The 17,061-nt window shown below is 44.0% G+C and overlaps 1 protein-coding gene across 1 annotated transcript; it reads left to right on the top strand.

Moving 5' to 3' along the window:
* The first annotated feature begins 656 nt into the window (after nt 1–656).
* Nucleotides 657–3,025, top strand: LOC143430167 (cdc42 homolog). The gene is made up of 5 exons (XM_076906189.1): nt 657–796; nt 1,408–1,614; nt 1,682–1,791; nt 1,900–2,097; nt 2,188–3,025. Exons 2-5 carry the CDS (start codon nt 1,437–1,439, stop codon nt 2,275–2,277), a joined length of 576 nt encoding a protein of 191 aa, XP_076762304.1. The 5' UTR covers nt 657–796; nt 1,408–1,436; the 3' UTR covers nt 2,278–3,025.
* The last annotated feature ends 14,036 nt before the right edge of the window (nt 3,026–17,061 follow it).

Here is a 17,061-nt window from a genome sequence, read left to right as displayed (position 1 = left end):
CGTGTGATTATTAATTGAAAAATTGATCCAATTTTAAAAATTCTATCACGTAACAACAGGGACAATGGGGAGTCTTGCGGTTACTCGGTGTAACGGTATCTTTCTTCGATAGCACAACTTCTGTTACATGTATGTGTAGACACTTTTCGTTGTCAGCCTTTTCTTTTCGTACCTATATGAAGATCTATATCGAGAGCGTAACGAAAATATTAACAACCGAATGAACATTTTTTATTATAACGAATTTTATTGATTATGCGTAGGAGTTTGGCGGTTAGCGATCGGCCTATTCACACAGTATATACTATGCTATTGACTCATTCAAGGGTGTTTTATGTTCACTCGACTATAGAAACATACCTTTCTATATGTATCGTTACGCGCGTAGTGTGGAGAAAAGGGAGTAACAAATTATAACCAACAAAATTTATTTTTATTACAAATAAGTTTATAAGCTAAGCTTATAAGTTTTGATCCAGTGTTGTTATTATTATAAAAAATGATGATGATGATAATGATGCTAATGATAATAATAATTTCACTGTTATTTACTTTACTATTATTTCACTATTATTTATTTTATTCATTATTATTATTATTTGTTTGTTTTATTATAAATATTGCACCTTTTTATTTCTCTCCCTCTTTCACTCTCATGAACATTAACATCAAATATTCTATTTCACAACATGTATAGGTATGTTGTGCGTATTGAGTGTTAGGCGTATGCGACAAGCATTCATGAATCAGTATCCGTCAGAAGAAATGTATATTTCGTGATAAATATATTACTACGGTGAGATATATCACGATTGGTAGTGTTGGAGCGTTGGACATTTTCTCTTTATGCTTTTTATTTTCCTTTAAAAAATATATCGAATATTATTTGTTCGGTACACTGTAAGATTATGAATTACGATTCTAACCTTTAATGACAGATGTGCAGTTGTAGCTAATGGTTTTACATATCTTCACGTTGAATGAATCAACACGCTTTCCATCTAGTTAATAATAACTTTAAATAATTATATTAGTTTTGAATTTCAAATATATGTAAAGAATAATAATTGCTAATGTAAAGAATAATGAAGTGATTTTAAGCAATTCGATCATTTTACGGGAATAATTCGGTTGAAGATTTAAAGGTTAACGATAGACCGACTCTGTACGTATGTATACGATTAATTACAAAGACTTCACTGAATTCAAAAATTTTACCTAACATAGGAATTTAAAAAGATCACAATTAATATCTCACTTGTTTTGTAAATGCAGTAGTATTAGAATTTCCTCCTTTGTTCTTAATAAAGATATAATTGGCATACATATTGTAGACAATTATGTTGTGATATTTTTAGGTATATTCTCGTCCATTACTTTAATCTAAACTACACGTTTGTGATACAGTTGTTTTAGATAATACAAGAAATATCAATATGCAGACAATAAAATGTGTCGTAGTCGGGGATGGGGCCGTGGGTAAAACTTGTCTGTTGATTTCGTATACTACCAACAAATTTCCATCTGAATATGTACCCACAGTTTTCGACAACTATGCGGTAACAGTAATGATCGGCGGCGATCCATATACATTAGGATTATTCGATACTGCTGGTAAATTCATAAGAATGTTTAATATTTTGCAATAGGAATAAATTAGTAACATTAAATTGTGTTGTAGGTCAGGAGGATTATGATAGACTTAGACCCCTAAGTTATCCACAAACAGATGTATTTCTTGTTTGTTTTTCAGTAGTCTCACCATCGTCTTTCGAAAATGTTAAAGAGAAGGTTACGTTTTACTTTTTTTTGTTTTAGATAAATTACAGAAATAAATCTTAGAGCATGTGCAAGGAAATGGAAAAGCACCGTGACTATATTGTATATGCATTATTTTAGTGGGTACCAGAAATAACACATCACTGTCCGAGAACTCCGTTTTTGTTGGTCGGTACTCAAATTGATTTGAGAGATGATGTTGCTACTATTGAAAAATTGGCAAAAAATAAGCAAAAACCAATATCAGCGGAGCAAGGAGAAAAACTTGCCAAAGAATTAAAAGCAGTAAAGTATGTGGAATGTAGCGCTCTGACACAGGTATGTATATCCATTAAATACGAATAAGTAGCAAAATTAGTGATTTTCTAAATTAGCCTCGATAATAAGATTATAATGTAATTATTGCAGAAAGGTTTGAAGAATGTGTTTGACGAAGCTATTTTAGCCGCATTGGAGCCTCCGGAACCAGTAAAAAAGAGGAAGTGTATGCTCTTGTAAAATGGAGTATTTGTTTGAAAACAGATGCATGTTCGGAAAGAGAAACAAAGATACACGTGTAACAATAACGAGCGGCAAATTTCGTGCGTAGTATAAAGTACTGTTAGAGCATTTGAAATTGTGCGCATATGGTTTCTTTTTGCGGAAGACATATTAATCATTTGAGATCAATTCGTAGCCGCTAATGTAACAGTGCGACAATTGTAATTGAATATTTTCGAAATTATCGAATTATGATGCCACATTCCATAAAATGTAAAATTTTTATTGGCATTACGAAAGTTTTTGATTCCATATAATCGAATATATTTCGTAATGTGTATTGCACAAACATTTTCTAATTTCTTAAGCTTTGCTTGAGGAAATTCTATACATTGCGAATGTTGTTCGAGCAATTTTGTTCGGCATTCTATATCATTAAAACATTTTTTGTGCGTACGATATTTCTGTTAAATCAATTGGTGCTATCGATTAATAATGTTTTCCGTGTTTCTCATTTACTTACTGATAAAACGAATCGAAACATAAAATAAAACATTTCTTGAGATACGTAAAAAAATCAAAGTTTTCAGAGGAAATCAAAGTATTCTTTTATAACATACTGAATTAAATTACACGTTTGTAGTGAGATCAGTATTAGAGATATCGCAATGAATTTATAGACATATATAACACATATATGTGAATAATTAGATACCTCCGACTGATGAAATGACGAAAGGAATAAACATGTTATTTTTTTTTTTAACGGTATTGAACGGATGCAGACCTTCATACATTTTCGAAATTTTAAATGGCAGCTACGTCACGCAAATTGTTTCTATAGCAGTGCGTTCGTTTCTGCAAGACTTTTTACGTTTGATTTTGTACATATTGGCGTGCGTTCTAAATACATTGTGTTGGACGATGTATTATATTAAAAGTGACTGAGAAGAGGATATTAATAACAAGCACTTATATTTTTTAAGACTTCGATAAACGAATTTGCTAGGCCACATTGTACGTGGTGGTGAAAATCTTGTGTAAAAGTGGTTACAACTTTCGATACGTATACTCGCGACTAGACGAACGAAGTCGATGGCTGGTCGAAACAAATATCGTGCTTGTTTCTCAGCGATCGGATATATTTACGTATTATTTATTTCAACAAGCATGGTATTATTTCGTGAATAAAAAGTAAAAACCAATGCGCCCAATGTTTTCTCGTAAACTCGATACGATACGTGAATAACGAATATACATGAGAATCCTTAATGTTCAGTTCATCTTGATGCGATCGACAATTTTGTTGAAGCATTTCGGTCGACCACGTCTGTATATGAAACTGTAAGTGAGCAAGTTCGATTTTTACATTCTGTACGTCCAGTTAAAGAGGTGGCATTTATTAGTATTGTAAGTGTCCCGATATGTAGACACAATTGCATTATGCAACATTCACATAAATATATTTATACTATGCATATAAAAAATTTCTTACTTACATTCTCGTTTTCTATTCCTGATATTTAAATTTTAAGTACGTATATATTTCTTTGTCTCCGAACCGCTCGGTGTTCCCAGTAACTTTTGCTGGTCTCGAAGCAACACGTACGACAGAAAATGCAGGATATTGAGAGGGAGAAATGGGAGATGGTAGTTTGTCGATCGAACAAAGAGAGTAGCTATCGTACTCTCGACGTACAGAAACGTCATTTACCGATCGTGGACCGCGCAGACTTTGTCTCTTTTTATACAATAAGTTCCCTCGTTCTTTCTCTTTCTCTCCCTTTCTCTGTTTGTCCGTATGCCAGCCTTTGTTTTGTTCGATTGCATTGCCGTGTAACGTAGCCCGTTGCGCCTTGTGGTTACTTCAATTAGCCGGATTCATGGTTACGTATCGGCGTACTGAAGCAAGTTAACCACGTCGGCACAGAAGGTACGCCAGTCACGGACTCATCACGAACGTGCCTGAACGTCGACTCCCTTGACATTATCGCTAATCATTTCGAATCGATTCTCGGATCCATGAGAAACTCTGTTCTGGCCTGGTATACGGTATACCCACGCCCTTTCTCTATATCCGACCGGTAGCAATAGCTGTTCAATTCCGTTGTTCTTCACGATTTAAGCGAATTTTGAAATTCGCTCGTCGATTCCTAATGGAAATTAATATAAGAGGAAAGAAAGCAAAGAATAGAATTTTGACGGTTGGTTACTCGTATCGATATGCGTGATATTACAGATACGTAAACGTAATTCCAAGCGTGGGAAAAGATAAACAGCGTATACTATTTATCTGTACAATACGAGGCAGGTATTAACTTGATGTAAAAAAGGTTGACCACCTGGTGGAAACTGTACGGGGGGCTCCGAACCTCACGTTGATGTAACTCATTTTTACGCGATGTTCCACGCGTGATGGGCGGCCACCGCCGCCGTACTCTCTGCTCACCAAGCCAACATCGTTTTTTACTGTTTTGCTCTTATGCTTTCTACGACCGTTACCTAGCTAGATCATTTATTTAAATACGATTCGAGAAATTTTACGTTTATGCACACGTAAGTACACAGAAAGATAGTATTCAATGTTGCGAGAGTACGCGACATCGAATGATTTTCAAAGATCTCTGCGGATGTTTCAAAAGTGAATGAGCAGCTATACACGGTGGAGTGTTCATTTTTCGGTATCTACCGAGCCATGAATTTGGCTCGCGATAACACGAAGGATAAGTGGCACGTGTCGCTTATCCTTCTTCCTGTCCGACGGACAATGTTGCTCTTAAGAGAATCAACGTTTAAGATATAGTTTTTAAACTAAACCAGACACTCGACCGATACTTGGGCTTGGGCGGCTTTTAGCCTGTCACTTATCATGAGAAATTATGCAGAGCTCGAATATTTTTATGCATCCGTAACATGTGTTTGTATATACGTAGCAGCGGTAGCGTTGAGATTAGGCGTTCTTAGCGTTTCATTAACTATTTTCCTCGAAAGATATTAGAAAAATTGAGGGAAATGTTGACAGGGGAAATCGAACGACAACGGTGTAAAGATATTAGGTCGATCGTATTTATCAATATCTTTCTACTTTTAAGTTGAAATTCTCGATGAAACTCTTAAAATTCGACGCTTGCGCGTGCGATTTTCGATTCGCGAAGAATTACGTCCCGGGCCAATCGCATCGCGGTAAAGGACAACTCTCGCGGGACTCTCCTCCACGCAGTTGTACCATTTTATACGAGTTTTAGATTTCCGATTGGTGAACGTGATTTACGAGAATCGTATTAGTTGCGGGTAAAACGATATTACTTTGAGATTGTTTAAAAGCACCGTATCGGTTGCTCGGATCGCACGGTAAGAATCAAATGATCGATCGAATCGATCGGGGATAGGTGTAAAATCTGTGCGCCTCGCGATTCTGATATTTTGGGGTTTCGGCAAAGGAGACAGTCGCGGTTGGAAAAGTACGCAGAAGTCGAAAGACAACGTGGGTGGCAACAATAGCTTTCTTTCTTTCTTAAGAGAGAGAGAGAGAGAGAGAGAGAGAGAGAGAGAGAGAGAGAGAGAAAGAGAAGAGAGCCAGATTCTGGTGGCACGACACGCATTGTACGAGCACAGTTTGAAGGTGATTGATCACCGTTGGTGATCGCGCGTACACGCGTGTATCACGTCGGGGCTTTTCCCCTTCTATCTCTAACGACAAGCCCATGCTCGTTTAACATGTCGGGTTGACAACGAACTGGTCGTCGTCGTCTTCGTCGTCGTCACCAACCAGATCTGGATTTTCGATGGAAGCGAACCACAGGGGGCAAGCATACCTCGATGAGTCCGATCTCGGGGGATCAAGGAGCGAGGCCGAGCGAATGTCCGCCGTTAAAACCGGACGAATCGTTCCGTTTCGCGTTTCGCTTATCTCCCTTCTTTTCTTTTTCTTACCAGGACTCTTCGCGATATCTTCGTACACGCGCAGCTGTTGGTGGATGTTACGCAAAGCGTACCGATCCGGTCATCGGACATTTTGCCCCGCAGCCAGTTGAAAAACGATCGTTTCGAATCTATTCGAGCCTTTTACCCCTCTTTTTTTTCTTATGGGAAGGTATAGGTGGGTGGTGGTAAACAGAGGTTATAAACTTGGTCGCGTTTCGATAGGGAGATTCGATTCGAGGACCGATAGACGATCCTCCGTGTATTCGTTTATCCCGTCGGTAGAGGTCCTTTTTTTTCTTCCCTTCCCTTTTATGAAATCGCTCGCTGTTGCGAGGGTAGCGCGTTCATTTTAATACAAATTGTTTGGTTTCTGTTTATACGACGGTACCGCATGTCGCAAGAGCAACATCGCGTCCCCTGTGTCATCGTTACCAGCCCCTTGGTGAGCGAGCGAGCGAACTCCACTGGTAGCGTCATATGGCAAAACTCGGTGCTGACGTTTTAGCCTAAGCGGCGTAGTTACACGGTTCATGATTGAAATCCCTCGACTACTCGTAACTTCGGCGCGCGCGTTCTCTATCGTTTTGCGGCCGATTTTAATTGGCTCCTGTAAACGTGTCCGTTTCCGAGGAAGAGATCGGGAATCGCGATCACGGTAGGTACGTATGTACGTAGGGAAAGGAACGGTACCGTGATAAAGATTCTCATCGTTCGATGCAGGTTTGTCCCGTGATGCAGCGATGTGCACGACGCGGGCACGATATGTATTGCAGAGATGCAGAAGAAGCGGAAAAGGGTAAGATGGGGAAAGAGAAAGAGAAGGGAAAAGGTCGGCGAGTGGCTCATCAAGTTGAGAGAAGAGAAGAGAAAAGAAAAGAAGCGCGTGTCGCCCACTCATGGTGATTGCTGCCACCAAGTATGTTCCTTGACTCCTCCGATACCCCTCTCGCGTCGCTTGCCGCGGTGTTGATCGACATCCCCACCGTACTAGTAGCTATCCCCGCTCTGGATGGAGCTCCGCTCCCACCAGAAGTCCATTTCACCCCTACTATTCTCGGGCACGATCTTTCGACCGTGCCTCCGTATCACCTTCTGCACTCGGTAGAACCTGGATTGTCCACCCACGCTGTTAGTCTTCCTTCCTTTTCCATCTCCCCTTCGTTTTACTGTTCTCTTTTTCCCTCCGCGCTCGCACCCGTACATTCTCGATTCTAGCTTTCACGGTAAAAGAGAATAAAGGGGTAGGACTTTCGTTTGATTGGAATAGATTGGGAGGAGGGGCCGATTTATCCGCACAGCGAAGCGATGAGGTAATCGTTAAGTAGATGGAAAAATTCTTCCAAGCTATACCTGCACCGTCCTATTGTTCAGCGAAAATTAAAGTATAGCTCTGCGTATACACACGTAAGAGGTACCTGTAAGTACAGAATGCTAGGTAATATTTTGAGTGTACGATGGTGAAACCAGGCAAGGGAGGCGATGCGTGTCTTTGAAAGAAACAATCGTTCCCGAGGGATGCTCGATCATCCTCGTAAAGATTGGCCGTACTCGGTTGCGTGCGATTAAAGCGTGCGTGTGCGCCGCATGCTCGTTCCGCGTTTCCTCGATTAGCAATTTGACCAGATGACGGTCGCGTCGGCTGCGACGAAGCCGCGGACGATCGATGGAGGGGGAGGGAGGGGGAGCGGAAAAAAAATAAAGAGAGGTAGTAGCGCGAGTTCGGTTCGTATTTTCGCGGTTCGTTCGAGAACGGAATCGAGTCCGGCCGGCACGTAAAACGGGCGAGAGGTCGCGAGTGCACACCTCCGAGCTGAAAACGTAAGGGAGTTAAAACGCGATCCAATTTCTCAGGCCATTGAGTGCGGCGACTGCCATCTGTCTAACGGCTGGCCCTGTGCTTTTTACAGGCGGACCGTGAAATGCGCAAACAGAAGGTCCGGACCTCCTTTACATTTTAATCAAATCATTTCTCTATTACGGTGGATCGGCCACCTTAAAGGAGATCCTCGCGAGACCGAAGGGTTTAATTTCTTTCTCCTTGTTCTATCGTTCTCGGAGCGGATGGGGATCAGCAACACGTTTTCGAGGCGCGCGACTCCGCGAGTATTAAACGGGCTCGGAACGAAACAGAGAGCACGTGATATAATAGAAGGAGGCGACGAGAGCCGATCCGTAACGCGTCGATCTCCAACCTCGGCAGGATCAATTTAATTTTGTTACAAATAGCTACAACCCTTTGGTTCCTGACTCCCGTGGCGGGCACGTACGCTTCCAATCGGTTAATGACTGTTTCGAGGATCGATCGTGCGCCAAGACGAAAGCTTCGAAATAATCATCGTGATTTCGCCGTAATTGCTCCGCGGGAAATGAGAAATAGCTTCGTACGCTGCCAGGGTACAATTACGTAAAAATCAGTTAATTGTTCGCGAATACGCGAGCGTAATCGAGTTTCGATAACGATAACTATCAATTTCTATCCACGGCGAATCGTTGTTCTGATAATTACGCGGTGAACTCGTGAAATGAACTTTCTTCCCTTCGATATACTTACTCTTCTCTTTTACAGCTACATCCGAAAATTCTTCCTTCGCGACCTTCCTGTCAGAGAACATACAGAGACGCGACGCGACACGAACGACGCTCGAGCTCTAGTCAAAGATTCTGCTGAATGAACCGATATAACATCCGTTACGGATTGATAGACGCCTCTCCGTGATGTTGGTACGTAGATATGGATTTTACGACGCGAACCTGTCTCCCGCGGATGCTTGATGACGGTCTGCGAAGTAGATTCGTGGTTGGTGTGAATTGGTCGGGGTTAAATAAAGCTGCTTCGATCAGTCTCAGCGGGGCACTCACCTCTCGATATAGTTGCTTTTTACAGGTAATTTACCGAGTGCGAAGTATCGGGCATCGAAGATGGATGCAGCTCATTGATACGAACTCTGCGATAATTATTATTGGGACGCTAACTGTTGAGCGAACGTTGTTTCTTCGACCTAGAACGATTAGCTTCGGGGAAAACCTTTGCGACAACGAGCAGTGTGTACAGTCGCGATGTCTTTCGTGCGTATGTTGGAGACGCTGGTTTGGACATTAAGGCAAAAGAATTGTTCCCGGTTTGAACGCGAAAAAAAAATGGAAGATTCATCGGAGAAAAAGAGAGGGTCTATGGGTAGAATAAAGCCGGACGAGTTGGAAGGTGGTAGGTCGGTTTCGAGTGAGAGATAGAGATTCGCGCGGGGTTACGAGAAGGGTGTAGCGGAGGGAACGGGATAGGCATAAGGGGGTCGATAAAGTAGCGATCGCGCACGGGACTCAATTACACGCTCCGGCGCGCGCTCTTTCCCTTTCCTCCCCCGCCATTCGATCGCTCGCCCCCTCTCTCACTCTCTCTCTCTCTCTCTCTCTCTCTCTCTCTCTCTCTCTGTCTCTCATACGCTTTACTTCGCCCCTTTTCTTCCTTCGATCGCAATATCCCCTACCCTTCTCTCTTTTTCTCTTTGCTTCTCTTCTCTTCCCTTCTTCCCTCATCCCTTCTCTCTTCTCTTGTCTTCTCTTCTCTTCGCTTCTCGCTCGACCGCCATCAGCACTCGCGCCCCCGAAACACACCCCTTCCCACTATCCCGGCTTTCCAAGCACCGTTCACAACCGGCTTACCCCTAACCTCTTGCTATCCCTTGGGAATCTCTAAAGGGACGACTACGCTCGACTCGAAGCAGGAAATCAGCCAGACAACTCGACGGCAACGCTGTTCCTGTCGCGAGATTCTCGCGTGCTTCGTTGCTTCTACCAATTTCGATTCATCTCCTGCAATTGGCTATTGCTTTCGAACCAGATGTACGATCGTTTTTCGGACGAATTTTTCTTCCCCGCGTTACTCCTTCCTTGATCCTCTTTCTTGTCTTTTCACGTTTTTACATTTAGCTCTCTCTCTAGTTTGCTCGTTTTTCTAATTACATAGGTCTAAATTTTCTGTCTTCCTCATTCGTTGACCTTTAAAGTTCGAAGCGACGTAAATTTTACGTTTGGGTGCTTATTTTTACTCATCGCGCAACGAAAGTACTAGGTATATTAAATAGTTACTACGTAGATAACTATCCAACTGACAGGATTTGTTATCTATTGTTAGAATTTTTGGGTTCTGTTTTACCAACGTATCGCATATCGTGTAAAAATGTGGAAAATTTTGTTACGATCGGTTAGCATTTTGACACAATTGATAGTGTAACGACAATAATCGTGGAACAATAAAGCTAAAAGAAGAAAAGAATTCGTGTAAACGTGATTAGCGAAGGGACGGAAGGTAATTACTCGTAGACGACAAAGTGTTGCGAGTGGTGAGTACGTAGGTATGCTATATAGGAATAACCAGGCGAAAATCGGGCGAGGAAAATAAGAAGAAAAGGGAAAGGAAAGAAATGAGAGAGAGAGAGAGAGAGAGAGAGAGAGAGAGAGAAATAGATATGTAGAAAAGGAAAGAGAGAATGATTCAGTAATGAAATATGTTAAGAGGTCGACGTAATGCCTTTCTTTCTGCCCTTTTAAAAATCGAGTGTATATGAAGCGAGCCAGACAATAATATTTCACATGCCGCGAAGCTAATTGAATGCTACCACGGTAGTTGCGGTCCTTAGCAGGCTCTCCGGAGTTCTCGCATGTCCTTCCCACCGCCCCGTTCGTTCCTTTCGTTCTTCCCGCCGCGCCAGTAGATCTCCCTACACCGTTCCTCCGCCCCACTTCCGTTCGCCATTCCCGTATCGTTCAATCGGTGGCACCGAGTCACCGTCGCGTCGTGTAGCGTCGCGTCGCGGACCGTCAGGCCAGTCCCAGCACCCATCCTTCTATTCCCCTCCTTCTCAGGCTCGCGCGTACGCAGCCACCTTCGGACCAACGATTCTGGGCCCGCCGTGCGTCGCGCGAAACGACAATAATTAACCAGCGGATAGTTTACGTTACCCCCCGTCGTTTCAGCCCTCCATACGCCTCTACCTACGTCCCGATGGTTCCCAACTTCATTTCCTCGCGCGGCAATCTCCTCTCACCTTTTTCTTCCCATCTTTACCTCCATTACCCCTCTATTCACCGATCGATCGATTTTTTACGCCCGCCCCTTCCGAAATATTAGCACGAACGCGAACGACCGCGAACGACCGCGACCACTCAGTTACCCTCGTTCGGTCCACCATCGGAGAGAGGTTACGTCTGCGTGGTTGGGAACGGTTCCACAGCTTGGGATCGCGCTAGCAGTTCGAGATTTATAAATATGCTTGTCCGTAGGTGTAGCGAGCCAACCGGAGTCACACCTTCTTATAATTATTAACGAGACAAATGAGCCAGGTCCGTGGCTCGTATACAATACAAGATTGGGTATGGCGATTCGATTCGCTCGTTTCGCTATTCACCGTTGCTCGTTCGCTCGTTCAGCTTTCGTGCCCTTGTCCCCCCTCGGCCGTCGACGCAGTCGTGAATGGGCAAAAATATTGGCCGCGTCCTATTCGATCGTCTCGCGAGAACCAACCAACGAAGACAAATAAAATTTGACCTACGGATCAAGCGCCACCCGAAACTAAATCTTTGCGAAAGATTTTTACGAAACAATTTTGTTAAAAAACATCGCTGCTCCTCCCGTTTGATCGATAGATTTGTGGCCGTGTCGATTTAGCTTTTCAAACGATAAATACCTGAGCGAGATTTTCATCTGTTCGAGTTCATCGAAGACACCTGCTGCCTTCCTTCCACCCCTCCCTTCGCCCTCCTTTTTTCCCTTCTTCTTCACACGCTAGATAGAGACCCGACACGTTGAACCTCTGAGAATTTCCACTCCCCTTGATCGTCCGAAGCGAACGCAGACGTTTCAGTTTTGTCGCGATCGTTCGTCCATGGTAAACGAGAATCGATCGAATAATCTCGAAACTAGGGTTCTCTCGGAATTTCGAGATATTATATTATAAGTTAGGTAAATGATTTTTCTGTTTTCGTTCTCGGGCTGTTTTTACCATCGGCAGCGAAGAGGCTGATTTTAATTGTAAACGGTACCATAAAGCAAGGTTAACGCGTCGAGGAGGAGAGGAAATGAATTGGCACGTTGGGGTTAAGCTCCGGCGCGGAATCCGCGGGGGGTCTGTAGGATGAGCATAAGGTCGGCGAGTGTTGTGAATGGTTCGGAAGAATAACGTCAGAGCCCTCGGGGCCCAACTCGGTCATTAAGTTACGCGCGGTATTAAATCATCGTTGCTGTCATCATCCTCGTTATCTACCGCCTCCGCTGATTCTCAGCACCGGCTATTTGTTGCTGCCCGTTTTTCCCACCATGAGAGTCGCGCGTTTCGATCGGTGTATCGATCTAATAAATCTATCGGACGGCAGCCTCGCACCAGGTGAAATCGATTACGTCCGTTTGTACGTTAAACACAACGGAATGATATTTCGCGTTAATGAAGCCTTCTCACGATCTATCTTCTCGGTTTCTCGTCTGGAGGGTCCGTGACGCGAGAATGAGCCGAGCGAAACGAAAGATGGGTACATAGGGAGGACAGCGTACGGGTTATTGGTTCGAATCGTATAAGCGCGAGGTGCGATGGATGTGTGTATACTACGTGGCTGGGCCGGTGCGCTCCTCCGCGGGGGGTACGTCACTGTCCCCCGGTGTTAGCTGACCAACCTAAGGTTAGACCATTCTCCGTTCCTATCGTTTTCTTTCTCGGCCCGTCTGGTTCGAGCACGCCGCGTGGAAGGCATCTTCGCAGCCTGCTGGTCACCGCATTCCAATCTTCTCTCTCTCTCTCTCTTTCCCTCGGCAGCTCGCTCCGCGTTCTCCATGGTCCGAATCGAGCCGAGTCGAGTCACCACCCTTCTTCTTCGTGTCCATTCGTAGCGAGCATACGTTGCGGCCCTTCTTCAAGGCTTCAAGCCTTCTGACACTCTCGTATAGCGGTGGTATCATCGTAGTTGGTTGCAGCCTTTAAGCTTTTATCCCTCTCCTGCGGCGAAGATAACATCGACTCGGTCCTCTTCTCAGCTCGCCAGCATTTAGAATAAGAGAGGAGACCCCACTGAGCGAAACACCGCGGTGGGTATTCCGGGTACAACCTGCCACTCGTCAGCCCACCCTCCTTAGCGCGCGAGACCGCTCCCTCTCTCTCTCTTTATTTCTCCTTCGCGCACGCCCGTTCTTACCTGCCCCGTCTACTACATAGTCCGATCTATACGTATATATACCTTTTGCCCTACCTGCGGATACGCGACTCTAACTTCTCTCCTTCTTGCATCCGCTACCCACTATATGCATCTATAGATATCGACCGACCCGTATTTCTCCGATCGCTGCTTCTTTTCAACGAACGAATTCGTCGACGCTAGAAACACTTTTCAGCCTCTCATCTACGATTGTCCTCTACGAATCTGCTCCCGATACAGAAATTTCAATCCACCGATTAAAAAGGAGGGATAAAGGTAACCTATTTAGAAAGAAACCTGTCTATATCTATACGATGGTGGTATACACTGTTCCGATCGAGTCGAGTTAACGGCCGTTAATGCCGTAGCTACTGGACTAACCGTGGCGATGACTACTGTACCAGCCAGCTGGAAAGGATGCCCTCGAGGAATACCGCCGAGTGAAAGGAACATTTCTCGACTCCACCCGCGATATTTCCTACGTTTACACGATTACTTTCGTTACCGTACCACCGTTCTTCTATCCGTTAAAAACGAGACTCTCCTTCCTTTTCCTAAAGGCGACCGCCACCTTTTATCCATTCATACCCGAGCTAACAAGATGTTTTACGGATCAGATACGCTTTAGACGTCTCTGCGTAGCTGCGTTTCAACTCTCCAGCTCGAAGAGCGACCCAACTCAAAGCTTTGCATACTATTAACATTACGTTTTCGAGAGGGGCTCGAATCTTGACCAATAAATAGTTGGTGATAAAATATTCTTCGATCCCTGAACAAATCCATTTACGCGTTTACTTTTTCCTGCTTCAAAGAATAATCGAGAGACGAGTGGACCACTAATCGAAACACTTGCAGCTATCCGGTGGTGGAAGATGAAAACGAGGTATTCTTTATTCTTCGATTGTGAGAACGGAAAGAATCAACGCGTCATCGTTTGTCAGCGTTCTAGCTCGGCTATTTTTTTCTTCTCAAGTAGCTACGCGTTAATGTTACGTTCGCCGCTACTGTATAATCGTCGCCGCTGTTGTGCCGCCACGAAAAATCTTTTTCAAACCATAGCGTCCAGGGTATTCGTGATATTTGAAGAGGTTTACGATGGGGATAGCTCGAGTGGATACGAAACACTTATCGTCCCCTGTGGAGCCAAGAAAACATTCGAACGTTCACCGTAACGAAAACACTAATTTCCCTTTCTCGGCTCCAGTGCTCGAGTTCTCTTCCTTTTCGAAACAGTTTTACCGTTTCGTACAAGTATCTACATTATTCACATGTACAAGACGTATCATTATCACCAGGTGTAAGTAGATTACGTTCGCTATTAATCGCATGGAACAATGGGAAATATCCGTGGTTCGAATTTCCGCCAGTTTGGGGGGAACCAAGGGAATGGTTCCGGGCGTACGACGATCGTATTTAATTCGACATTTGTCATTCGATTGCAATTCGACGTCGCGTGCAATTTCTAGAACATTGCACGACACTACCTGTACCCTGTACAGGTTGTACGTGATGGTTCACCCGGTATGCAGGCAATAATTCTGACGTTATATCACCTATCGACCTAACTATTAGGCGGCGACCGACATAATGACGTATCTAAGGCGAAATAGGAGGGTACAGAGACGCCGCGGGAACACGCGTTATTACATGCTATTGGGAACTAATTTGAATCAATTTACTTTAGGTGGCCTCTCAGCAGCGCACTTTCTTAACTCGACTTCGCGTTAGCCTGGATCCGATGTCGGTTCGCAGCGAGATATTCAAAGGATACGCGTCGAGCATCCTTTCGAAACTGATCACGAGTTCAAAATCTGACCTACCTAAGTTTCCGCCTACATACGGTAGACTAGGTATAAGCTATACAGGTCCGAGATACGCGATTGGTTGGCAAAGATTTCATTTAGCGAACGCAAATTCATAAAAAGGTTCTTTAAAGAAGTCTTTACATTTCACAATTACGTATTTTTCATGGGTGAGGAAGAGAAGAATGAGACTTGGCCTACTGCAACTGTACTAGAAGGAAATATAGATATAGCGCAACGATAAGTAATCATGTTGTTGCGGTAAAGATCGTTCTCTGCGCAAACCGATAAGTGAAGACGATTGAATTCGATTGCAGGTAGACATTTCTAAAAACGCAATCTACGTATCTTTCCCTGAATTACAATGTCCGCAGCCCGACAGCAATCTAGTAGAAAATTTCCTAATGATATACGATATTATCGTAAGTGGAGAATAACGAGCGCGTGCAAGATACCCTTGAGAAAAAGAGAGAAAAAAAGAGAAAAAGGAAAAAAAAAGAAAGTTGAAAGGGAAGGTGAAGCTTCGATTTGGCATGGACGTCGATTCGATCTCTAATCTGCGGATTTAAAGGCAACGCGGTAGAAAAAATCGCGACAGCGATTTCATTAAATTCTTCACGCTTCGCCCTTCATTCCTGCCTCTACTCTCCTACGCTCCTCGGCAATCGTAAATCACGCTACCGAAGGATTTATTGCCGTCGAATCGGCTTCTCTATCGCGTCGAACGACTTATCGCTGCTACTCGGCCGCTTGCGTCGTGTACAAGTTAAGTAGCTACCTTGCGATGTACCTTGCACGTACGCGAGACATCTCGTAGACGCGGTGTAGATCGACGCATAAGCGTATACTCGCGAACGAATGAAAAACCGGCAGAAGAGGAATTTAAAGGCGAGGAAAAATTGATCGGAGAGATAGGTAAGGGTGCGTCATATCCGCGAAAGGTTCGCAGAGGCGGCAGTGGTGGTGGGTCCGAGGATGGCACGAGCCAAGGGTGCATTCGCCTCGGACTCGGCGTCCATCGTTCGATTCTTCACGGGAATCGGGATCAGCCGCTAGTCCCTCCCGGTCTGCTCTGTCGCTCGTAAATCAGGGATTAAATCGGATGCGTGTAATTCGCAACAGTTTTAATCGTAAACAGTTTAATCTCGGTCACGATTCGAAATCGGTCACGTCAAAACAACCGATTCTTCACGGCGTACTCGAAGCAAGGGTGCGCGTCCGCGGGACGGACGAAGCGAGAGAAAAATTCCCGTTTAATGCAGCGTTCCTAGTTGAGAACCGTGGACGATGGGATTTCGTTTTCCCTCCTTTTCGTTCCCCCGCGACGCCGTTTCTAGCTTGTCAATTTTAAATACAGATACCGTTGACAATGCTGGTATACTATATATCATAGATAACCACCTATAGAACTATTTTCTTCAATTACTCGCTTTTATATACTTATTCCACGAATTCGACACGAGGAAACTTTTACGCGTCATCCGTAACGCGAAACATCTACTGGCCGTTCGTATCCACTAGCTGTTACCCCATAAAGTAACGATCGTAAATTTATTACGATCGTTATTAGGGTTGATGTATAATATAGAATATATTGCCATTTATAGGGAAAACAGGCCGCGATATCGGAGCCGATATTGCCAGGAGAAAAATGTATTCGTTACTCGGGTTGAACGAGTGAAGGGTGAACGGTGGACGGTGAATGGGGAACGGAAGAAAGTGGGTCGAGAGAAGCGGCTCTTCTCAGCGTGTTCCTTTGTCCAATTTCAGCTCTGTTCATCTCTCCGGGCAGCTAACGAATTCCAATAGTTTGAAAAGTTTATTCGGCTATATAAAGCACGTGATACAGCTAGTTGGGAGGCAGGCTGGTTTCTCGCGAAAGCACCCCGAGCTCTGG

This window comes from Xylocopa sonorina, chromosome 13, assembly GCF_050948175.1.
Source record: "Xylocopa sonorina isolate GNS202 chromosome 13, iyXylSono1_principal, whole genome shotgun sequence".
In the NCBI taxonomy this organism is placed as follows: domain Eukaryota; kingdom Metazoa; phylum Arthropoda; class Insecta; order Hymenoptera; family Apidae; genus Xylocopa; species Xylocopa sonorina.
This window is presented reverse-complemented; position numbering and strand designations above follow the sequence as displayed.